Source organism: Amia ocellicauda, chromosome 14, assembly GCF_036373705.1.
Source record: "Amia ocellicauda isolate fAmiCal2 chromosome 14, fAmiCal2.hap1, whole genome shotgun sequence".
NCBI lineage: Eukaryota > Metazoa > Chordata > Actinopteri > Amiiformes > Amiidae > Amia > Amia ocellicauda.
Window position 1 is genome coordinate 4,841,857 of NC_089863.1, and position 25,000 is coordinate 4,866,856.

At 52.1% G+C, this 25,000-nt stretch overlaps 2 protein-coding genes and 1 long non-coding RNA gene across 5 annotated transcripts in view; 2 read left to right on the top strand and 1 right to left on the bottom strand.

The window, feature by feature from the left end:
- The window catches only part of LOC136768403 (Y-box-binding protein 2-B), a 4,778-nt gene extending 1,028 nt beyond the window's left edge, over nucleotides 1-3,750 (top strand). Inside the window, exons 2-10 of the mRNA XM_066722602.1 lie at nucleotides 888-951; nucleotides 1,447-1,480; nucleotides 1,606-1,695; nucleotides 1,890-2,150; nucleotides 2,246-2,349; nucleotides 2,492-2,687; nucleotides 2,815-2,967; nucleotides 3,082-3,168; nucleotides 3,265-3,750. Of these exons, the coding sequence (XP_066578699.1) occupies nucleotides 888-951; nucleotides 1,447-1,480; nucleotides 1,606-1,695; nucleotides 1,890-2,150; nucleotides 2,246-2,349; nucleotides 2,492-2,687; nucleotides 2,815-2,967; nucleotides 3,082-3,162 (983 nt within the window). The 3' untranslated portion in view covers nucleotides 3,163-3,168; nucleotides 3,265-3,750. The remainder of the gene's footprint in view (nucleotides 1-887; nucleotides 952-1,446; nucleotides 1,481-1,605; nucleotides 1,696-1,889; nucleotides 2,151-2,245; nucleotides 2,350-2,491; nucleotides 2,688-2,814; nucleotides 2,968-3,081; nucleotides 3,169-3,264) is intronic.
- Nucleotides 3,751-3,940: 190 nt separating this feature from the next.
- Nucleotides 3,941-14,301, bottom strand: LOC136768386 (solute carrier family 2, facilitated glucose transporter member 4). Its single transcript, XM_066722570.1, has 11 exons — nucleotides 13,940-14,301; nucleotides 11,317-11,412; nucleotides 9,946-10,106; nucleotides 8,991-9,115; nucleotides 8,766-8,881; nucleotides 8,283-8,445; nucleotides 7,988-8,175; nucleotides 6,673-6,777; nucleotides 6,459-6,560; nucleotides 5,909-6,112; nucleotides 3,941-5,428 (listed from the first exon to the last, which is right to left on the bottom strand). The coding sequence occupies exons 1-11, from the start codon at nucleotides 13,970-13,972 to the stop codon at nucleotides 5,225-5,227; spliced, it is 1,497 nt and encodes a 498-aa protein (XP_066578667.1). The 5' UTR covers nucleotides 13,973-14,301; the 3' UTR covers nucleotides 3,941-5,224.
- Nucleotides 14,302-15,039: 738 nt separating this feature from the next.
- The window catches only part of LOC136768438 (uncharacterized), a 13,169-nt gene continuing 3,208 nt past the window's right edge, over nucleotides 15,040-25,000 (top strand). The window contains exons 1-3 of one of the 3 annotated variants that reach the window (XR_010821973.1): nucleotides 15,040-15,697; nucleotides 18,448-18,525; nucleotides 20,418-21,342. This is a non-coding gene — a long non-coding RNA (uncharacterized LOC136768438). Of the gene's footprint in view, nucleotides 15,698-18,447; nucleotides 18,526-20,414; nucleotides 22,859-25,000 lie in introns of those variants that run through there. The other 2 variants (XR_010821974.1, XR_010821972.1) reach the window with 2 other exon arrangements.

Consider the following 25,000-nt stretch of genomic DNA (forward strand, 5'->3'; position numbering starts at 1 on the left):
TTGCCCCAAGTGAGTTGGTGTAAATGTTGCCGTAGCCCTGTTTGTGTGTGAAACCCGAGGCGTGCAAGAAGTGTGTGAACACTGTTTTGATGTCATGCAGTGTGTAGTGTGTCGGGAGGGGGGTAAACGCGTGTCCGTGCAGCGTGTTTTATCCACGTACAGCTTTGGTCAGTGTATAAACACGACGTGGATTAGCGTGCCTGCCTGGTTTCCAGTTATCTACAAACACCCCCCACCCCTCTACACACGTCACTCCACCGACGCGATTAATTCACTTATTTCACTTTCGAATCGCTTTGCTTACTTTGTTTTAATTAAGTTACTCTAGGGCAGGTACCGGTGACGTCACTAACTCTGGTTCACATTGTCCGTTCGCTTAATTCGCTTTAAAGCTTATTTATTTTTTCGAAAGTGACACTAGGTTGGTTGGTTCAAGGCGTGGGTGGGCTGCGTATGTGTTGCAGGGGGTCTCTGTTGTCCATTTTACCCGGGACACGTTCTCCACCCCCCCACACACACACACCCGTCAATCATAAGGGGAACAATCGCGGTCTTGCCTTTATTGACTAGTGAAAGCAAAGGCAGGCTAGTCTAAACATCTCAAAGTTCAGGGTTAATGATTGACTTGGATAAACACTGTGGGTGATGAGGTGTGAACTGGAGTGACTCCGGGGTGTGTGCTGGTACCAGTCAGCGGTCACCCAGGAGTGAGTCCGCCTTAAATGACGACATCCTCCTTTTTTCTTTTTTTTTTCTTTTTAAAAAAGACTTTCACCTGTTTAATTTGCTCGTTTGTGGTGCATATCTGTAGCAGGAAAGTGTCTACATTGTTTTGAACTCTATTAGTCATAAACAATCACGTTTTGGGCTTTTCTTCTGTTCCGCAGCCACCCTGGTCCAGGGAACCGTCAAGTGGTTCAATGTGAGGAATGGCTATGGCTTCATCAACAGGTACTGGTACCACGGAGCTCGGACCCCCCCTAGCCTTTCCCTGTTAGCCATGAAGATTGGCGTGAGATGGTCTAGCGGTCTGTGTAGTGTGGAGGGACAATCGGTCTTCCCTTTTGTAGAGCATGAAAGACGGAGGGGTGGAGGTGTGGCTTCAGGTAGTGCTAGAAATGGAAGACCCCTGGTTTTTGTTTTGGGAGGTGGGTGGTCCTGTAAGGAATTGTGCAATTAGTCTTAAACTTATTTTGATGTGACCGTAGCTCAGCTGGGTTGTAACTGAAGACCTCCACAGCCTGACGGATCTTGTAATTAACTATAATTAGCCCCAGTGTAGTTAACTGCTCATCCAGACAGCACAGATACCCGCCCTGCTCCCAGTGTGGTTTGTTTACAATAACTAATCCAGGGGGAGGGAGTGTGCCACCTTCTGGTCTGCCAATGTAAATCAGTTTGGTGAAGTCTTGTTTTTGTGTGTAAACCCCTCTCCCTCTCCTACAGGAATGACACCAAGGAAGACGTCTTTGTCCATCAGGTAAGTGTGGGGGTGTCTCAAAGCAACTCCGTGTGTCCAGAGGGCATCTCAAGTGGCGCGTGAGGGCCAGGGCACTGGAGGGGGGTCTCTTCGGGATGTTGGTCACATTTTCTCTCTCCTCTCAGACGGCCATCAAGAAGAACAACCCCCGCAAGTTCCTGCGCAGCGTGGGCGATGGCGAGATTGTGGAGTTTGACGTGGTGGAGGGAGAGAAGGTAGAGATTGGGGGTGGGGGGCAGTTGTGGTGGCGGGGGGGGGGGAGGTTTCAGTGCCTCGGCTGTAGTTTGTGTAGGTGCAGATGTACACTGACAATCCTGTGGCGTTTCAGTCTCTGTATGCTGTTCTGGGAGGGCTGGGATTTAGATTGTCCTCGTTAACCTTTGAATCCCCCCCATCGTCGCCGTCCCAGGGTGCGGAGGCGGCGAACGTGACTGGCCCCGGGGGGGTGCCGGTGAAGGGCAGCCGCTACGCCCCCAACCGCCGGCGTTTCCGTCGCCGCTTCTTACCCCGTACCCCCCGCACCCTGCCGGCCACCCAGGGCGAGGGTCAGCCCCCGGCCCAGCCCACCTCCGAGGGGGAGGAGGCTGGCCAGCAGCCCACGCCCCCCCGCCGACGCCGCCCCTTCTTCCGCCGGCGTTTCCCGCGGCCACAGCCCGATGCGCAGACAGAGGTGGGTGAAGGGGCAGGAGGGGAGAAGACTGATGTGAATTTCATTCAATTGGGAGCAGCTCCATTTACTAGTCTTACTGTCCTGTCCCTCTCCAGGTGATGGGGGAGGCAGGGGAGCAGAAGGAGGGCGAGGGGCAGGAGGGCGACCAGGCTGGCCAGCAGAGGGGGGCACAGCGCAGGTTTAGACCTCGGCTCCGCAGGTGAGCGTCCGGCACAAGTCTCCCCCGTGACCCACTGTCAACGCAGCAATGTAATCCCAAGAGCTCAGTTTCAATTGGCTTATAATGGGTTAATTGACTCGGTAAAACAGTCTCCCATCCTTTTGCCACCACCCACTCCCAGGCCATTCCGCCCCCGCCAGCCTGCCGGGGCTCCGGTGTCGGGTGGGGAGGCCGACCAAGAGGGCCCGGTGCCCGCCCCCCCAGAGCAGGACAGGCAGAGCGCGCCGGAGCAGGGGGACGGCGCCCAGGCAGCCCAGAGACCCCGCCGCCAGTTCAGCCGCCGGAGACAGAGGGCGGGAGAGCAGCCTGCAGCCCAGGTCACTGCTCTTCTTCCTCAGCCCGTCTCTCGGGTTGTAGCCCCTGCAGAGTCCCGCCAGATGTACGCAATATCCTGTCTGTTGCTCAGCACAGTCATTAATAATGGTCCGTGTCTCTCTGTGTCAGGATGGGGTAGAGAAACCTCTCTCCACGGAGTCACCGCCCCCTCCCGCCCTGGTGGCCAAGCCGGCGGACCCCAAACCCTCCCCAAGATCCTCGCCCAAACCCCCCCGCTCCCCCCGCCCCCTGGCCCAAGACGGCACCAAGCCTGTCGGAGAGGTAAGACCCCCGACCACCACCCACAACTGAAACTGTGGCCCTTAATGCACTGATCCCCCATTGGCTCCACTGGTCCGATCAATGACTTTTCTCCACCCCCCCACCCCACTCTAGTCTCCCCAGACTCCAGTGGCTGCAGCCGACCCCACGGTGACCCCGACCCCGGGTGACGCAGATGGGACAGTGACACCCTAATGAGAGGTGAGCACGGCCTGGGGGGGTGAATTGCAGCCGTGGTGGAGCTGGGGTTGGGGAGGGTTTTATTTCTTACTGCCTTTCCTCTTTCTTCTCCTCCAGGTCCCGGGGTCTCCGAGCTGAGCCCAGCCTCTCCCACACACCCACTGAAAAGCACCAACACTCACCTTGGCCTCCTGGGTCCTCACCTCCCGGTGGGGGGGGGGTGGGGAGGCGAGAGAAGGAGGTTAAGATGCATCAATAGGGGGGAGGGTTAATTGCACAAATCTAACAACTAGGCTGAAAACAACAGTAGGCCGTTCACATTCCTGTTGTACGAGAGCCCCCAGAGCCAAGCGGAGTAGGCGCCGGACTGGGGGGTGGTTTCATCTGAGGGAGGGGGCGGGGCTGAGGAATACCTCGACTCCAGCAGAGTCCACAGAAATCCCCCCCCCCCCCCCCAAGGCTGGTTTACCATGTGCTTTTGGTTTGTTGTATTATGTTTTGTTTTTTCAGACGCACTTTTTTCCTGAGGGTCTTGTGCAATCTAGAACACTGGTGAAGGTTCTAAACGAGGAAAATGAGTAACAAAGAGATTTTCAAACCACCGTTCCAGTCTCTGCCTGTGTTTTTTGTGTTTTGTCTGCTTTCCTCCCTTTCGGGGTTTTTTAAAATGTGTATCCAGATTGTTAAACTACATAAGTGAGCTTCTTGAGCATAATTGGTCTACCTGGTGTTATCAGTGATTTAATTACTGCTTGAACAGGGAAAGACTTCTCTGGATTAGAGTGATCAGGCATTTGCTTTTAAAATAGTTTATATATAAATTCATAACATTGCACATTCTTGTCTTACAAAAGCAATCACCACATATACTTCCTGCTACACAGTGGATGGCAACCTCTGTACATGCGGAAGAGGTCTCATTCACTCTTCTAGCGTTATTGAGGTCTTATAATAAATATTGTTAAGTACAGTAATTTTGTGTAATGAGGGGTGGCCTCTCTGGGAAGTTCCTCCCTTTAGGATCTGGACTGGCCAATGGTGTGAAATGGGGGAGTTGCTTTTGTTGTGCCCTCCCCCAGTTAAAGGGAACTTTGCTGGTTGGCAAGGGACCCACAGAGCTTAACCAATCGCTGCTGCTGTTAGTACAATATTCCTGGCAATTACACGTTGATTGCCTGGAGTCTGGAACTAATCCCACAGAGCTGCAGGAAATTGGGGGTATGGCAAGGGGGGGTATGATTTTATTATTTTTAAACTACCCCTGGGGCAAGAGGGGGTTTAAGGGGTGTTGAGGGGGAGGGGGTTCCATCTGAAAGTTAAAATGCTAGAAAAACATCTTTACATCAATGTGGACTCTATAGCTACTCTTTATTTCCCTGAACTGTGGCCCTACCCTGCCTCTCTTGCCCTGCCCTGCTCTCCTAACCACAGTGTGATCATTTATTTGATTTGAATGTGTTCACTGAAACTTAGCTACCACTTGTATCTTAAACTCCCCACTATGGTCTCTGAAACTGACCAACCCCGGTCCTGGAGGAGCCCCTATGCTGCTGGTTTTTTATATATATATTTATACAATTCTATACTTCCATCCTCTCTGGTTTAAATAATGGCTCTGATTTAGGAAATTATTTCAATTAGGTAATTAAGAGCTTGGTACCATGAGCTAGGGGGTCCACTGGACCAGGGTTGGGAGCCGCTGTTGTAGACGACTCCAGGTCCCAGTAACACACACACACACTAGGCTCGGAGAGGGACGCGACGGGCCCGCGGCCAGCACTGACCTGCGGACCCTCGTTGCTCAGCCGTGCCATTCTGTGGGTGGGGGGGAACGCATCGAACTCGATGGGCACCAAAGACCGTGCGTCCACACAACCAGGTGGGCGCTGGCTGTTTTTATTTTTGGAGGAACTGAAATGGTCTGATGAGAAAAGTAAAATAGAAGTGGCTCCCCCTACTCCTTTTGACCGATTCAGGCCCCTGTCCCCTATGAGCCACCCTGCCCACAACTCCAACACACTCCCTGTGTCCTCTGGGCCCTCCGAACCTGCCACCCCCCCGGTCCCCCCTCGGCTGCCTAGCCCAGGCTGCCCTCCCCCAGGTACTCCAGCTCTGTGCTGCGCTTCTCTAGGTCCAGCAGCGAGCCGGGCTGGTGCCGGAAGCCCGCGGAGATCTGGTCGAAGGTCTTGCCCCGTGTCTCCGGTACCCGGAAGAAGGTAAAGACAAGGAAGGACAGCAGCAGCACAGCGAAGATCAGGAACACGTACGGGCCACAGGCGTGCTGTGGGGGGTCAGGGGTTAGAGGTCAGAGCAGGTGGACGGACAGGCTTGGGGGACACAGAGACACTGACACGACATGCTTGTGGACAGAGAGAGACTGACAGACAGGCTTGGACACAGTGAAAAACTGATAGACAGGGAGACACAGACTGACAGGACAGGCCTGGGGACACAGAGAGACTGACAGGACAGGCCTGGGGACACAGACAGACTGACAGACCGACTGGGACACACAGAGAGACTGACAGACAGGCTTGGAGACACAGAGAGACTGACAGACAGGCTTGGAGACACAGAGAGACTGACAGACCGACTGGGACATACAGAGAGACAGACTGAGGGACTTGGGGACACAGACTGACTGACAGAGACTTGGGAACACAGAGAGACTGACAGACAGGCTTGGACACAGTGAGAGACTGACAGACAGAGACTTGGGGACACAGAGACACAATTACTGCCCAGCAGGGCAGACACTCACGGCGATGTACTGGAAGCCCATGCCGATGATGAAATTGGCCGTCCAGTTGGAGAAGCCAGCCACAGCCATGGCGGCGGGGCGCGGTCCTTGGCTGAACAGCTCGGCCACGATGAACCAGGGGATGGGGCCCGGGCCCACCTCGAAGAACGCCACAAAGCCGAAGATGGCCAGCATGCTGACGTAGCTCATCCACGGCACGCCGTCCTGAGGGGGGCACGCACACACGGACACGCACACGCCAACACAGGCACACAGGCACACACACACACACACACACACACACACACACACACATACAGAGGGACGGACGGGCAGGAGGACACAGGAGAGGACAGCATGAGTCGATGCACAGCTACAGCCACAGTGGACAAAGTGATGGTGTTCTGGGTTTTAAAAAAGGCAGTGTCTGAGTAATGTGGTTTGAGTAAGGCAGTGTTTGAGTAAGTTGGTGGTGGTGTTTGAAGGCCTCAGTGAAATGATGCGACTGTTTTTCTAACTGCAGATCTGATTGGAAGAACCGGGACGTGGGTGGGATCCCAGGAGGACTGACCAATAGGGCGAGAGCGACGGTCATGATGATGGCACACCCCGCCATGCCGGCCAATCCCAGCATGTGCAGCGTCCGGCGCCCCGCCCTCTCCACCAGGAACAGCTGCCGATTGGAGGAAGAGGAGACAGAGGTCAGTGAGGATGGCGGAGAGCTCTGAAGAGGAGACAGACGCAGACCCCCGCTTAGAGCTGTGTCCCCACCCCCCGTGTCTTACCGAGACGACGGTGAAGGCGCAGTTCACGACCCCGGCTCCGATGGTGGCGTAGACAGGGCTCTCCACTCCCGCCTTCTCAAAGATACTGGTGGAGTAGTAGAAGATCTGCAGAGGAACACAGCGGTGTTATGGGTGTTATTGTTATCCATTTATCTGTTTATACAGAGAGAGACAGAGGAACACACAGAGGGGGAGACAAAGACACAGAGACACTGAGACACTGACAGAGACAGACACAGAGACACTGACGGAGACAGACAGAGACGCTGAGAGACACTGACGGAAACAGAGACACTGACAGACACAGAGACGCTGAGAGACCCTGACGGAGACAGACACAGAGACACTGAGAGACCCTGACAGAGACAGACACTGAGACACTGAGAGACCCTGACGGGGACAGAGACACTGAGAGATGTTGACGGAGACAGACACAGAGACACTGAGAGACCCTGACGGAGACAGACACAGAGACACTGAGAGACCCTGATGGAGACAAAGACAGACACAGAGACACTGAGAGACCCTGATGGAGACAGAGACACTGAGAGACCCTGACGGAGACAGACACAGAGACACTGAGAGACACTGAGAGACCCTGACGGAGACAGACACAGAGACACTGAGAGACCCTGACGGGGACAGAGACACTGAGAGATGTTGACGGAGACAGACACAGAGACACTGAGAGACCCTGATGGAGACGGAGACAGACACAGAGACACTGAGAGACCCTGACGGAGACAGACACAGAGACACTGAGAGACCCTGATGGAGACAGAGACACTGAGAGACCCTGACGGAGACAGACACAGAGACACTGAGAGACACTGAGAGACCCTGACGGAGACAGACACAGAGACACTGAGAGACTCTGATGGAGACAGAGACACTGAGAGACCCTGACGGAGACAGACACAGAGACACTGACAGAGACAGAGAAACTGAGGGACCCTGACGAAGACAGAGACACTGAGAGACCCTGACGGAGACAGACACAGAGACACTGAGAGACCCTGATGGAGACAGAGACACTGAGAGACCCTGACGGAGACAGACACAGAGACACTGAGAGACCCTGATGAAGACAGAGACACTGAGAGACCCTGATGGAGACAGACACAGAGACACTGAGAGACAATGACAGACACAGAGACACTGAGAGACCCTGACGGAGACAGACAGAGAGACAATGAGAGACACTAACGGAGACAGAGACACTGAGAGACACTGAGAAACCCTGACTGAGACAGACACACAGAGACACTGACGGAGACAGAGACAGGCAGAGATGGGCACACGGAGACACACTCACGGCATTGACCCCTGACAGCTGCTGGGACAGCTGCAGCAGGATGGCGATGATGATGGGCTGCCGGTACAGCGGCGAGCGGAACAGCTCTGCGATGGACACCTTCCTCTCCATCTCCATCCGCCGCTTTTCCTCCTTCATCTCCGCCAGCGCCTCGCCCACGTCCTGCAGCCCTGTCAGCCTGCGCAGGCCTGTACACGCGCACGCACATGCAGACCGTCAGTATCATGCTCAGTATCACTCATCGGCACGTGTGTGTGCGGTGCGTGTGGCATGTGTGTGGCATGTGCCCTCTCACCGCTCTTGGCGTGGTGCTCCTGGCAGCGGATGATATACAGGTAGCGGGGGCTCTCGGGGCAGAAAGGCAGCAGCGCCATCTGCAGGACGGTGGGCAGGACGGTCAGTCCCATCAGCAGCGGCCACAGCTCCTCCGTGCCCAGCAGCGCCTCCAGGCCCAGTATCTACACCCAGGTGGGAGGTGGGGGATTAGAGAGCGCACTGGAGACATACTGGGGTGCACACTGATGCACACGGACTCACATGGCACATCTGGAGGGATGCCGGAGACACGGACCTGAGAGAGACGCGCAGACACACAGAGGCAAAGGTGTGTGCGAAGGACAGACGCACTGCGTAACACAGACAGAGACTGCAGAGAGAGACAGACACTGCAGAGATGCACAGAGACACAGAGACAGACACACTGCAGAGACACACAGAGACACTGCAGAGACACACAGAGACAGACAGATGCACAGAGGTGGTGCTGTAGGTGTCCTACCTGTGCCACCAGGATCCCGATGACAATGGCCAGTTGGTGCAGGGTGCCCAGCGCCCCCCTCAGGCTGGTCGGAGAGATCTCGCCCACATACATGGGCACCAGCCCTGACGCCAGCCCTGCTCACACACACAGGCAGATGGACAGATGAGAACGACACACAGGTAGAGAAATGGACCCATTGTGGTGTGTGGCAACTCCCACTGAAACACAGGGGGCGGGGCTTACCGCAGTAGGTTCCAATGAAAAAGCGGCCCAGGATCATCATCTCGAACGATTGGCTGAGCTTGGCCATGCCCATCAGACCTCCCCCAATGAAGGCCAGGAGGTTGTTGATCAGCATGGCTTTCCTCCTGGGGGGGGGGCAAACAGATATGATGACACACACACACACACACACACACACACACAGTACACAGCTGACACACACACACACACACACACACTGTACACAGCTGACACACACTACAGAGCTGACACACACACTGTACACAGCTGACACACACACACACACACACACTGTACACAGCTGACACACACACACACACTGTACACAGCTGACACACACTACAGAGCTGACACACACTACAGAGCTGACACACACACTGTACACAGCTGACACACACACACACTTTACACAGCTGACACACTGTACACAGCTGACATACTACAGAGCTGACACACACACTGTACACAGCTGACACACACTACAGATCTGACACACACACTGTACACAGCTGACACACTGTACACAGCTGACACACACTACAGAGCTGACACACACACACTGTACACAAACACACAATGAGATCCCTGTCCTTTCCAATAGTAGAGACAAACTCCGGCCACTAGAGGGCAGCAGAGCCCCACAGAAGCAGACTCTGAATCTGAATGTCTGAGACAGGAGAGGAGAATCAGAGAATCTATATATATATATATATATATATATATACATACATTTTCAGACACCATTAAAAGCAGGCCGGGTCACCTGGCCCCCCCAGGGGAGGGGCGGGCTCACCTTAATGAACACAGTGCCACCGGCGTCTCTCTCTGTGTACGAGTCTCTGTGTGTCTCTCTCTCTGCCCCTGTCTCTCTCTCTGTCTGTCTCTCTGTGTATCTGTGTCTCTGCATCCCTCTCTCTCTCCGCCCCGCCCGTGTCCCTGTGTCTCCGTGTCTCACCTGCCCAGCCACTCGGAGACGACACCCACGCAGAAGGAGGACAGCATGCCCCCGATGGAGAAGATGGCAACCGACAGGGACCAGAGCGTGGTGAGGGTGCCGTGGGGGATGGGCACGCCATAGCGGTGCTGCCACGTGGCATTGTACTCCTGCTCGATAATCTGAGAGCGAGAGAGGGAGAGAGCGTGTGAGAGAGGAACGCCAACCTGAGAACACCCTGGGGGCCTTTTAAAAACTGCGACCGCCCACCCCCAACACCTGACAACCATGAACCCACTTGCCCCTGCCCCCCACCCTCCCCTCAACCCTGTGAACTTTACTAAAATAATCCCTGCTCCCATGAGAGACACCCAACCCCACCTCTAAACCCCTCAGCTGAGCTAGGAAACCTGAGCCAGAGAGTGACGTGGGGGGGGGATTCCTGGACGCTGTCTGTTTCCGCAGAGAGAGCCAACCCCCCCCCCCAGTGATCGCTCCGAGCCAAGCCCCCACCCAGTGCTCAACACAACACTGTGGCCACTCGCCCCCAACGCTGGGCACTAAACGCAGTGATGCAGACCTCACTGTCCACAAATAGCGCCCTTGTGACCTGACCTCTGACCTCTGACCATCTGGCGATTGTTGATGACATCATAGAGTGATGCTGATAACCTGCCTGTTTCATTTTAAACACTATATGGTTAATGAGGCTGTATTTTGAGGAGGCAGCCTGGGAAGTTCTGGGCACTGGCAACTGTTGTGTCCCACAGCAGGGCGGGGCACCGGGTCGCTGACTTCTGACCCAGGTGATGTCACTCTTTCCGTCCAGCAAAGCAGCTGACCTTTTCTTCCTCCTGCACAAAACTGGTGTCCAGTGACCGGCACTGGGAGGAGGGGGAGGGTGCCAAGGGTAAGAGAAACCTTCACTAGTGGGAGAAGGAGAGATTCTCCTCCGGGGGGGAGGGGGATACATTTCACTTGTTTTCTGATCGGAGAGTGGCACTCACCCTACACCCCCACCACCCAACAACGCCACTGGTGTCATGGGTGCAACTCTTAGAGGCTTGCCCCCCTCTCTGTCTCTCTCTCCCCCCATCTATTTCCTCCATCTCTCTCCCTATCTTAGTCATTCCTCTCTTCCCATCTCTTTCCTCCATCTCTCTTTCTCTTCCCATCTCTTTCATTCCTCTCTCCCCATCGATTTCCTCCATCTCTCTCCCTATCTCGTTCATTCCTCTCTCTCTTTCATTCCTCTCTCTTTCTCTCCCCATCTTGTTCCGCCATCTATCTTTCTTTCCCCCATCTCTTCCATTCCCCTCTCTCTCTCTCTCTCTCTCTCTCTCTCTCTGTCTCCAGGGTTTCCCAGCTCAATCCCCCAGGCGGGGCCGGTACCTTCTGGGGGGCGTTGATGACTCCGATGTTGTAGCCGAACTGCAGGGAGCCGAGCACCGCCGTGAACACGCAGAGGACCAGGGTCCCAGTCACGCTCTGCCAACGACACACGCCAACAACAAAAGCAACACAGTGTCAGTGCGGGGCTCGGGGCCAGAAGAAGCAGAAGGGAAACACGGATTCTCTCCCTGTCTCTCTCCCAGTGCAGCCCCTAAACCACAGTGCCACTCTTCCTCTCTCTCCCTCCCTCTCCCTCTCTCTCTCAGTACATTTCCAGACACAATACCCCCCCGCAGGTGAGAGCGCACCCCCCGTGGATGCGGCTCCTGTTATTTATAACACACAGCTGTATGAAGAAAGGACTGTGGACCATCTGATCCGTGCCGGGGCCGGGCTGAAGGGCGAGACGCTGGGGAGACGGAGAGAACGCAGTCTGTAGCCAACAAACACACACACACATACACGCACATCTAAATACACACACACACACACACGCACATATAAATACACACACGCACAAACACATATAAATACACACACGCACACACGACACATATAAATACACACACACACACACACAACCAGACACACATATAAATACACACACACACGCACATATAAATACACACACGCACAAACACATATAAATACACACACGCACACACGACACATATCAATACACACACACACACACACACACACACACAACCAGACACACATATAAATACACACACACACAGACACAGATATACACCCAGTCAGACACACAAAGAGATACGCACACACACACACACCCTATCCCACATCTGTCCTAACATGTGAGAGAGGGAGAGAGACAGAGAGAGACAGGGAGAGACAGGGAGAAACAGAGGAGGAGAGACAGGGGAGAGAAAGAGAGAGATGGAGAGAGAGACGGGGAGAGACAGAGGGTGAGAGACGGGGAGAGATAGAGAGGAGGAGAGAGACGGGAGAGACGGAGGGGAAGAGAGACAGGGAGAGAGACAGGCCCCAGGAGACGCCCAAAGTTAGCTCCCCTCCCTGCCCCTCGGCTCTCAGAGGAAGTGTGAAGGGTTATCTCCGCTACACAAACCTCTGCACAAACAGTGGTGGGGCGGCGGTGAGTCTTTATCTCCCCTCCGCAGTCTGAGCTGAGGTATGGAGAGTTACTGGTTAACCACGTTCATGTGTATGTGTACAGAAGCTCGCGTGTGTGTCGGTGTGTGAGTTTCAGTGTGTGTGTGCGAGAGGGTCTGTGTGTCTCTGGTAGAGTAACCCTGGGAGCAGCCCGTGCCTTGGAATCACAGGGCACGACGGTGGCAGGCTTTACCAGGCAACCCTCCCCCCGGCACAGAGCGAATCTCTCTCCCGCTATATAAGGCAAAACAATGAGAATGAAATCCCAGCACCGTTCTTTAATTTAGTGTCACACAAACGCACAATTCTACATACAAAACATGAGCAATATTACCAATAACAGCACACACTCCTAGTAATAATAATAATAATAATAATAATAATAATAATAATAATAATAATAATAATAATACAGATAATTATACCAATAATAACGACCTGCCAGGGAGACACAAGCATTCTTCTGTTGGGTCTGAACTTTTATTTACTTCCCATTATTCCCAAGCAGACTGTTAACAGGGTTTTAAAACATCTAACTTCAATACCATAACATTTCCTCAAATTCAAACCCGAAGCCCTTAAAAATCGGCTTTTATTACGTTTAAGCCCAGATTTAGGTATTTTATTATATTCTGGAGCTCACACCTGTCAAATGCCATTTGTGTGGGTGCCCCATACTGCTGTCTTTTTACTGGTGCATTCTGGGTAAAACCCCATCTCTCTCTCTCTCTCACACACACACACACCTAACCTGAATAACCTGAATGAGTTCTCATCCCTTGTTCATCGCTTGATTTTCAGCACTCGTTTGCAAAAGTGACCCTAAACGAATCGATTTCTTGGTTCACTTTATTCTGAGCGGGGCTGCAGTTTATTACTTTATCTGCGATTGTGGAAGGATGCTTAATTAAATAAGTCGCACCAAACCATACCATGCACTCCATTGTGCTTACAGTAACGTCATACACAGCTAACAATATGACGTTAACGTCGTGAGAACGTCGCGGGTTCGCTGCGCAGGTCTTAACGTTCCACAAAACGTCCCAGACACCCAGACGGGAAATGACGCCATGATCGGACTCTCCTGCGGTGTGGTGATGCACAATGTAGCGATGGCTGACATCACCTCTGCGTCATGTGTGCGCAATCTGACACAATCGGCATTCTTTTCAAGCGGGAAACAATATTCGCCAGGTGACAGAAGTGAGAAAAGCGCTTGTTACGTCATATTTACATTTTGGGCCACGCATAACGGGGAGGAGAGTGACGGGAGTGACGCAGGAGTGACGTCGATCAGTGTGTCAAGGTGAAAAAATATGACCTCACAGTGATGTCATGTAAAACCCAGCTGTATAAATGGGTACGTGCGTATAACAATAATGTGATCTATTATAAGACTTAGATAAGTGTGCAAAAACATAATAATAATAATAATAATAATAATAATAATAATAATAATAATAATAATAATAATAATAATGTGACCTACCTCTCCCCCCAGTTGTTGAAAACCAGCCGGCATAGCCTCTGCAGAGGCGAGGGGTCACCCCGATTCACAGGTGTCCCGAACCGCCGCAACCGAACCGACTCCAACTGTTTCAGTGGTTCAGTCAACTAGGAGGTAAAGTCGACCTGGGAAACAGACCAAAGTCCAAATCCGACGCAAGAACCGAGAAAAACGAGGGCGTTTGTATGTGGGAAGGTTATCCTTTAAAAATGTTGCGGTCCTCGCCAGCTGGGTCTGAAGGCGCAGAAAATCCGGTGTCGGGCGGCGGGTGGACGGTGGTTTAGCCACTCGGGTCACCCTGATCTGATGTGTGTGTGTGTGTGTGTGTGGGTGGGGTGGGTGGTGTGTGGTGGGTGGGGTCTGCCTGCCGGGCTGGGGCACCAAAGCGCGGCCGGTCCGAAGGGGCCAGTCTGCGGGCGAGTCTGGGGTGACCTTAACCGCGATTGGCTGCGGGGCGAGGGTGTGAGAGAGGCGTCAGGAGGTGAGCAGGGAAAGTTAAAATAGTTTTTTTGTTCTTTCTTTCGTCTCTAATCGCTCAGGCGCCGGGGGTTCAGGATCACGCATTTGTCAACAAAAAGAAACAGGTGAAGAAAACAGACGGCGTGTCAGAAAGACAAGAGAGGGGAGAGGGATAAGTGCAGAGCGGGCTGCGGACCCACTTGACTTCAGAGCCGCGGTGTGGAGTTACTTTAAGGTCTATGACGTCACAGGGTTCAGAGAGTTCTTACATGCAAAAACACGTGTTCGTGTGTGTGTGTGTGAGAAAGAGAGAGACTGTGTGTGAAAGAGAGGGAGAGTGTTGTGTGTGTGCGTGTGTGTGTGTGTGTGAAAGAGAGTGTGTGTGTATGTGAAAGAGAGGGAGAGTGTTGTGTGTGTGCGTGTGTGTGTGTGTGAAAGAGAGAGGTGTGTGTGTGAAAGAGAGGGAGAGTGTGTGTGTGTGTGTGTGAAAGAGAGTGTGTGTATGTGAAAGAGAGGGAGAGTGTTGTGTGTGATAGAGAGAGAGTGTGTGTGTGAAAGAGAGGGAGAGTTGTGTGTGTGTGAAAGAGAGAGGTTGTGTGTGTGTGAAAGAGAGAGAGTGTGTGTGTGTGTGTGTGAAAGAGAGAGTGTGTGTGTTGTGTGAAAGAGTGTGTGTGAAAGAGAGTGTGTGTGTGTGTGAAAGAGACAGTGTGTGTTGTGTGAAAGAGAGAGAGAGTGTGTGTGTGTGTGTGAAAGAGGGAGAGTGTTGTGTGTGAAAGAGAGAGAGCGTGTGTGTGAAAGAGAGGGAGAGTTGTGTGTGTGTGAAAGAGAGAGAGTGTGTGTGTGTGTGTGAAAAAGAGAGAGTGTGTGTGTGAAAGAGAGAGAGAGAGTGTGTGTGTGTGTGTGAAAGAGAGAGAGTGTGTGTGTGTGTGTGAAAGAGAGAGAGTGTGTGTGTGTGTGAAAGAGAGAGAGTGTGTGTGTGTGTGTGTGAAAGAGAGAGAGTGTGTGTGTGTGTGAAAGAGAGAGACAGAGAGAGAACTGCATTTTCTTCTAAACTGTGTAAAACATTCCCAAACCAGGGACAATTTTATTTCTCCATCCCACAATCCCCACAAATGACAAAGACAGAACAACTGTCGGTCAGTCGTGCTGGGAGAGACACACAGCAAAACTGTCTGCCCAGTATGTGTCCATCCGTCCCAGCCTGAGGGAACCCGACTACCCTACTTCATACTGGATACTGGATAAGTACACACTGCATGCTACATACTGATTTTCTGACTAGTAAGTAGTAGTAGTAACTAATTGAATCCATACTGACATATCTTAAAATTACATACCGTTCTTCAACTATATTAAAGTATCGTTAACTTAATATATCAAGTTAAAACATGTAGTGCTAGTGTTAAATGCTTACGAAATACACTTTTTTTTGGTACATCCGCATTTTATGATAACCTGGTAATTCAAATAAATAATTTTACTTGAAACATAAAAAAATATGTTTATATCTGTCCGCTCTGCTTTCCGTTTCCGTTTTGACTCCCTTAATTCCCTTAACGGTGAGGTCGAATTGGGAGTCCCAAAATGGGGGCATCTTTTACAACGTATTAATTTAGGAAATGATTCGTGATAGAGACATGCGATTTTTGTTTAGCTGCCTAGTTGAGATTTTGCTGAAAAGAACCATGTGCGGTTTGTTTACATCGCACACTTCCTGGTTTTAATGTTCCAGTGCGCAATGCATCACATGGGGCTGGTATTGACCAATAGAAAGGGCGTTACTATGATCTGACATCAGCCCTAGAGATATTTTTTACCCAATCACAGATCGTGACTCATTGTGGCCAATCCAAAGGACTTAATATACTTACAAAACAGTGTTTTTATTTTTATAATGATTCTGACAATGAAAAACACTACTGTAACGCACGCCTCGAGCCACAGGAGTCGTTCTCTTCGTGGAGTGGGCATCAGTGCGGGTGTTGGCAGTTATCTCCCCCACCCAGGGCACTTTGTCAGTTTAAATGGCAACTGTCATCCAGCCACTTGTACAGCCCAGCGCCCTTTAAACCTCAGCAAGTGAGACAGTGGGACACCACATGACGGACTCACGTAACGTTCAACCACAGTCCAGCAGCTCAGTGGAAAGGTGGACATCAATGCCACTAATAATAATAATAATAATAATAATACAAATAAATCAGTGGCAAGGCTTTTTCCAGAGAGAAAGTACAGTCTCTCCAGGCGGTGCTGCTCAGTGTCGAGGGGACTGATAAACAGGGGGAGGAGGAACAGTCCAGGGAACGGCAAGGACGCCGTTTGGATAAAGGTCGCTGTCTCATTAAAATTATGATTATTTTATTAGGGATAGGGGCAATTGCCAAAAATGTCATGGAAAAATGTTACCCCGTCTGCGGGCCGTCTCCCGTTGCCCTCTGCGCTGAGCTGGCGGGAGGGTAATCCGACCCCCGTTCGCTCGGCCCTGTGTCTTCCCCAGCGCAGCGTGGGCTAAATCGGGACCGCAGCGTGTCCCTACTGACCCCTGAGGACAGACCGGAATAGCACCGGGCCCCTGCGGAACAGCCAGAGACTGGCAGGGGCTTTATTTCCCAGCAGGCCGGGGCCGGGGGTGTGGGCTGGCGTCCAGTGGGGACGCTCTTAATTCAGCCCCTTGAAAGGTCTTTTTATTGTTTGACTCCCGTGCGCTCCGTGAGGGACCAGGGGAGCCACTGTCCTCAAGGTGTGTGAGGTGCCCTGCTCAGGGATACAAGAGCAGTGTCCCCCACCTGGGGTTGAACCCACGACTCACTACTCCACACTGCGGCCACGTCTGTCAACACTGTGGCCCTACATATATTCACTGAAAATGCAAACAAATGCAACTAATAGGTGTAGCCCCTTTGGATGGCAGTGTGTGTGTGTGTTAGTGTGTGAGTAGGTGAGTGTGCGTGTGTGTGTGTGTGTGTGGGGAGCTGTAAGGGGGCTTCCTTTGGCCCTGTGTTGGCTCAGCGTTGGCACAGCGCCACCAGTGAAGGGAGGCCAGTGTGGAGGCGCTTGGCAGGCCGACAGGGGGAGAGAGAGCGCCGGCCAAGGTGACCCGCTGAGACAGCGCACTGGAATGCACTCTGGCCGCTGTGTTATGCGTTCCAGACCGGGCTCAGCTCTGCAAATAGCAACCGAGTCAGCGCACAACTGCACAACACTGATCCACTCCTCCGCAGCGTTTGAGTCAGAACCGTGACCCGTGTTGGATTCGACTGCCCTACAGAGACCATTCTCCCCCTCGATATTTATCCCCCCTCTTCCTGACCTCGGTGTGTGCTGTCTGCTCTGGGTTCGATCCTTGGGGCTGAAACGAGGACCCGGAGGAGAGCAGAGCAGGTGTTTTGAGTGAACATAGCACGGGTTATAAATACGAGCCCCAGCGAGGGTTCGAGATTACTTTTGTGTTACTGTAGAGCTCTGTGGCATGTGAATGCTACTGTTATTATTAGGGCGTGTGTGTGTGTGTGTGAGTATGTGTCTGTGTGTACATCTGTGTAGCAGTGCATCAGTGTGTGTGTGTTGGAGGAGGGTATTTGTGTCTGTCTATCTGTCTGAATGTGAGTGTGTGTGTGTCTGTCTGTCTGTTTGTGAGTGTGTGTGTGTCTGTGTCTGTGTCTGTGTGTCTGCGTGTGTGTGTGTGTGGGACGGGGGTATTTGTGTCTGTCCATCTTTTTTCTGTGTGTGAGTGTGTATGTATGTTGTTGTGTCTGTATTGGGGTGTGTTTCTCCATCTGTCTACAGTCTGGGTGTGTGTGTCAGTGTGTGTGTGTCTTTGATTCCACCCTGTTTCCTACACATCTCTGAGATAAATAGCAATCAGCTTCATGAATTTGTGCCATTTGCATGGGGGATTGTTTATTGTGCATTGTGTGTGATATCGACACTCGCTGATGAGACACTGTCCCAGCTTGTTGTCGCTCAGAGCGTGAGGGACCTGCGTCTTCACGTCACCTCATGGTGCTGTTGTTGTTGTTTTCCTTTTGCAGAAAAGTGCATCTGCCATGCACACTCTGTGTTCCTGGACCGACCCTGAGGAGAGGATGCGGGGAGACTGCCCTCTGCTGGTAGGAAATGCGCAGAAACGGACAGCTGTCACCGCAACACAATATCAGAGACACACAACTAAACAAGACAGAGAGGGGGGGAAATACAACATGGTGCCGCCCAGGGCTGTGTCATGTGACCACACTGTGGTGAACTGTCACCGAGGGCGAGCGCAGACGCCACTTCCTGTTGGAGAGCCGTTGGGTTTCGCTTTGAGACCGTTGTCGGCTGGGGGGGGGGGCGGGTGTGACATCACTGGAACCCGGGCCCTTGGCAACAGGGCGCCGATAGGCTGGCGGGGAGAGGCAGAGGGGGAGGGGGCTGACAAAGCACGCGCGTGTGTGTTTGTGTGTGTGATTGTGAGTCATTTCCACTTTTCCCTCCTGACAATTTCCACTGTGCGCAGCGACCGAGCCGGGTGATAAGGAGAGAGGGAGAGAGAGGGAGGGAGGGAGAGGGCTGACGTGTGGAGGGCCAACTGCCCAGACAGCCCCCCTACGGGCACCGTTATGTTAAAATCTGTAAAGAAAGGAGTTATTTTTATTTCTCCGAAAGGTCACAGACCATTTCCTGACAGCCGGCTTCACACTGCAAGTTCCCCTGAACGCCAGCTCTCTCTCTCTCTCTCTCTCTCTCTCTCTCTCTCTCTCTCACTCTCTCTCTCTTCCCTCTCCCTCTCCCTCTCTCTCTCCCTCCCTCCCCCAGCACGCACTCTCCAACCGTTTAAAAATAACTAAATGTATAAATGATTGTGTTTGGTTCCAGATGGTTTAATGGGCGTGACCTCAGCTGAAATTGTGCCAGAGACAGATCCTCTCGACACACAGGCAAATAATCAGACACACACACACACACACACTCACACACACACAGACACACACACACACACACACTCACACACACACAGACACACACACACACACACACACGCACACACACACAGACACACACACACACACACACACACACACACACAGACACACACACACACACACACACACGCTCTCTCACACACATGCACAGACTCACAGACACACACACATAGATACACACACACACACACACACACACACATAGACACACAGACACACACACACACACACACACACACAGACACACACACACACACACACACGCACAGACACACACAGACACACACACACACGCTCTCTCACACACATGCACAGACTCACAGACACACACACATAGACACACACACACACACACACACACACACACACACACACACACAGAGCTGGCAGTGTAGCACAGGTGGTTCAACACAAGAGGTGTTACTAATAATAACTGTCCCCTGTACCTGGCTCAGAATCCCAGCTTCCTTCCCAGCAATAGAACACCTCCGGGAGCAACTGGAGTGGTGAATTGGGCAAGGACCAATCTGGCCCGGGTACGAGTTTTGGAGGTGCCAGTTTGACAGTGGGCGTCTGCTGTGCCTGCGACTGGGGGTGGGGAAGAGGTGGCAGTTCAGTTTTTTTGTCCGCATCTTTGGACAGGAGGCCAGCTGCTGTTGGGTGGCAGCTGGGAGCCGAGTGTAATTGTGCATGTAATGGAGAGAGGGAGGGAGAGAGAGAGGGAGAGGGAGAGAGATGGGAGGAATGGTGCCTGCTAGGGAGAGAGACCTGGAGGGGGTGGGATGAAGTGAGTGTAATTGGGCATATTATCAACTTAACTAGAAGGGAGTGAGAGAGAGAAGGAGGGAGAGGGAGAGAGAGAGCGATGTGCTAAGAGTTTGAACTCCCGCCAGGCTGCTGGGGGGGGTGGAGGCGGGACACACAGTCTTGTGACAGTGCAGTTTGAACCGGCACAGCGAGTGAGCGAGAGAGAGAGAGAGACCAGGCCAAAATCCCCTTCTTAGTCAGCACTTCCGCGATGCTATCTTTCTTTCCAGCAGCATCAAGCCGGACACCCTCCTGGCAGCCCACCTGACAGAGCGAAGGAGAGCGGGAGAGAGGGAGAGGAAGGGAGGACTGGATACAGGGATGTAGAGGATGATGCCTCCCTACGAACACCAGCCAGCTACGACAGACAGACAGGCAGACAGCTGGCAATGAATGAATCAGCCGAGCACCGAGAGGAGGCTGAGCCGGGAGGACTGGAGCGGAGGGGATCGCCGTCGTCCGTGGGAGTTGTTTTCCGCCGGCCTGGTTTTGCTCTCGCTCTGGTGTGTTTGTGTGGCTGTGCGTTTGTGTTTTCATTTTTTTGCTAATGATGATAAAAAAACAGAAAACATCCCAGCGGCAGCCCGGCAGCGGCAGTTTCTCATCTCTAAACCTGCTTTGATTCATCCGTTCCTGTTTTTGCTCTTTCATCGTCAGCCCCGTCTCTTGGACTCTCGTGTCTCTCGGACCCCCTTCCTTCCGTCTCCCTCCTCTCCTCTCCTCTCCTCTCCTCTCGGCACCGGAGCCTCGGCTGCCATGGCTGGCCTCCGGGGGCCTCCGAAAGTCCCTCTCCCGGAGAAAGGGGGCCAGGGGGCCGCGGCGCTCGGGACCCACCCCCCGCGGACCCCTCTGGCGGTTCCGGCGGGCCGTGATTGGTCGGCGCCGGGCGCGTTTTTTCGCCCTTTCGGACGTTTTCCTGTCTTTTTCGAGCCTTTTTCCGCCCCCCCAGTCCCTCCTTCTCTCTCTCTCTCTCTCACCATACCTCCCCTTCCGCCCGTTTTTGCTATAAATTCGGGAAGCGCGCCCCTCGCCACCTTTCCCGCCGCTCGCCGCCATGGACTCGGACCCCGGACCCTCGACTTCGGTACTCGGATCGCTGCCGGACCCCTTCGTTTCGGCCCCGGACTTCGAACAGGCCCCTGAGCCCAACTACAGCAGGTGAGTGACTCCATTTTTATTCAGACATGCTTCAGCCCAGGCTGTGGAGCTGCCACTGCAGAGCTCAGATAAGGACCCGTTTTATCTGGTGCCACTTCTTCCCTGTCCGCCGGTCAGCTGTAAATCTTTATTTTAATTTTTTAATCTCTTTTGCTCCCCCGGCCCAACACCCTGCTCTGTAGAGATAAATGAATGGCTCTGGGTGCTGCTGCCAGTTCCTCTCAGCTGCAGATGCGCAGTTACCACTCGGCTGTCTCTCCTCTCAGTCTGGGGTTCGGTTCGGCCCGTGCCAGAGCGGCGGCGGACCCCCCGAGACCCTGAACTTTTCCCGCTCCGATTCCCCCATGTTTTAGCTCCAAAGCGCGCGCTTTTTAGAGGAATAATCCTGCAGTGAAGGGGGGGGGGCGGAGATTTCTGCCTATCTGGTCTCACAGTGAGGTGCTTTTTTAATCTGAGGTGGCGGAACCGAATTGGGCTGTGAGGCCGGGCTGCACAAGTTCTGATCGGGACTCTCACTTTACCAGAATGCATCCTCAATTCGTTTGTGGTTATTTTTTGCCCAAGGATTTCGAATGCTGTGCACAAGGGAATCTGAGAGTCTTCGTCCCCGAGATCTCGAGCCAAAACGGGCGCGTTGTAACATCCCACGTTGTAAAACTGTTTAAAAATACACAACAACACTAAAAACATGTGGATTATGAGCTCGGAGTGGCTTTTACCTGCCAGGAGAGCTGGAAATCTGCTAAAGCTGCCACTAAGTGCGTGGCTCTAAGTGCGTGGCTCCCTGTGATAATGTTTTTTTTCTTATTGTGGCATTTGTTTTATTATTATCATGAACGTCCTTGTGGCCGTGCAGTCCTGCTGTGCTTAGCTAGATGGGCTGTGTGTTTGTCTCAGTGCTGTTCTCCCGCCTGCGGTGCTGGTTGCTGCGTGGCCCGGTTTCATTTGCCGGCCCGGCCCACGTCAGAGACCTGATATCCCTCGTCTTCAGTTTAAAAATGCAGTCGTGTCGGCCTTTCACTGCAGGGAGATCCTGTGTCGAACTTTTCTGGCCGAGATGACAATCTTTATTTGTATATTTGTATCTATAATGTGTTGGGTGTGTGTGTGTGTTCAAACCTGTATTTATAGACATATACTGTATTTGTAAATAAAGGTATAGAGTTGTTATTATTATTATTATTATTATTATTATTATTATTATTATTATTATTATTATTACTAGCAATTCATCTGTGCAGTGTAGTGATTGGCAATATCAATCAATCAATCAATTTGTATAGCGCCCTTTGCAGGGTAGCGCTTTACAGAGTGATAAACATACTACAACAAAATGAATAAATAAAATAAATAAATAACCCTTTAACAGTTTAAATAAACCATTAGGCACAGAGGAGATAAAAACAAAAACTCCTAATATGTCCTGTGGAAGTGAGTATCAGAATACGGCTGAAAAGTGAGAAAACTGCAAGAATGATTAATTGATAAATCAATAAATACTAATGCACATCAATAATTGACTTTTGTATTTGTTTATGTATTTTTTCAAGCCGCGGTATCGAACATCAAAACATCCACACGCCGACAAAACCTCAAACGCAAGAAACGCCTGGCGGCTGCCCGTGTGTTTTGGGGTTTCAGAGTGTGGGGACGGGCTCTTTGTTTACCTCAGAACAGCCCGAGTTCAAAGTGTGCTACGACCGCGTGTTCTCGCTATCACTCAGCGCTGCGTTCCACCGAGCTCATATTATAGCACATTTTGCTGTTGTTTTTTCTTTTGCACATATTGCCCACTGCTCACACCTGGCATGAACAACCCTCCCCCCAAGAAATGACACACACACACACACACAAAAACTTTGAGAGAAGAGACGTTTTTATTTATTTTTGTATCGTCACATGAATTAAAAATTATGTAATACAGTCTGAGGCCTATAGATTCTGCCAGGCTGCTGTACACAATCGGGGTTTCATTTCCAGCCGGGGGGATTGTCACACACAAACCGCTCCAAACTGACGGTTTTGGGGGCGACGCCTCACAGAAAGCGATGATTGGAATTGATTGGCGCCTGCTGTGAGTGTGTGGGCCGGGGGCACTGACACAAGTGGTTGCGCCTCGTCGCGGATAGAAACACGTGGCGGATTTAATGAAAAACGGCATTAACGTCAACTGCCCTCTAAGGAAGTTGCTCGACCTGTATAAGCTCCCATTTCCGGCGAATAAAATGTCGTCTCAATCGGCGTACATTCACGGAGAATTTCAGATTATGGGAAAAAAAACGACAATGAGCCACCCGTGTCTGGGGTTCACGTCAGCGGCTGTCGCGTGTCACGGAGAGACCGGATTCGGTATCCCTTGCCCTGCTGGCGCCGTGTGGATTCGTGGAAAGATTGTGTTTTGGTGCAGGACGGTGTGAGAAAGACCCCGACCCCCCGCGGTTTGAATTTTGTATTTGATCTTCTTTTCATCTTAGTTTCACTGTTGATTGCGTGTGTTTTGGTCGTGTCATTCATGAATACTGTTTCTCCTCTTCGTGGTTAATATCGGAAAATGTATGACGTTGTGTAGGGAGGTTTTGACTACACCCTCCCTACGGTGTCAAATCACTGTTGCTGCAGACGTTATTCTGCTCATAAATCTCCCTCTTTTTGTTTCTGTTTTTGTTTTTTTTTCTTCCACGGCTGTGAGTAAACAGATAGCAGTCTCAATGCTTTCTGTACTGTGCCAAACAAACCAAAAAAAAAGGCTAGTGGCCACAGGGGGGCTTGCGTCATCACTCAGACACATTTTTTGTGTGTCCGTAAATCGCCCCGGCCTTGAATTCCAGTCCCGGCTCTGTGGTTTATCGGTGGCATACCAGTTATTTTCTTAAACGTATTCATAGCTGGTTCCTTATCGCCCACACAGAGTCTTTCTCTCTTTGTATGTCTGCTGGGCGGGGGTACTCTGTCCTGCCGTAACTTTGTGGAGCGTGATCGCATTCCTCTCAGATCCACTTTCAGGAACATAATGAAGAGAATTCAGAGTGGTGCGCGTCGGGGTTGCGGCCTCTGTTGGGAATGACGTTAATTCCCCCTTTGTTGTAATTCCACCTTTCCTCCGAGTTGCACACCTGTGTGTTTTGTCGGCGGTAACGCGCAGGTGTGAGTTGTGGTGGGCGGCAACTGCGCATTTTCGCAGCCCGTAACTGTCCCAAATTATGGACAATGTAGTCCACACACTCAGAGGCGATTCAAGGGTACATGGGGGCCCCAGGCAAAATAATTCCTGACGGTGATGCCGCGGGGGTGGGGGGGGTTTCTTCCTTGAGAGCGGGGGGGTTCCCATTTGGGGGCCCCCCCTCAGCCCGGGGCCCCAGGCAATTGCCTTGGATGCCTACCCCCTTGCGACGCCCCTGCACACACTTTTCCACATTTCAATGTGTTACAACGTGACGTCAGAATGGATTTAATCAGGAGTTTTTGTCCCTGATCAGCACAGAACATGTCCATAATGTCAAAGTGACAAATAGAATCTGCAAATTGTTCTGAATTCTTTACGAATACAAAACAGAAATTAGGTAAAGGTAAAAAAAATAGGCGCATCGGTGAAAACAGTGGCCTTCCTTCTCTGCAGACGGGCTGCCATCGCCCCGGCAGCTCACAGTGAGGGAGCAGG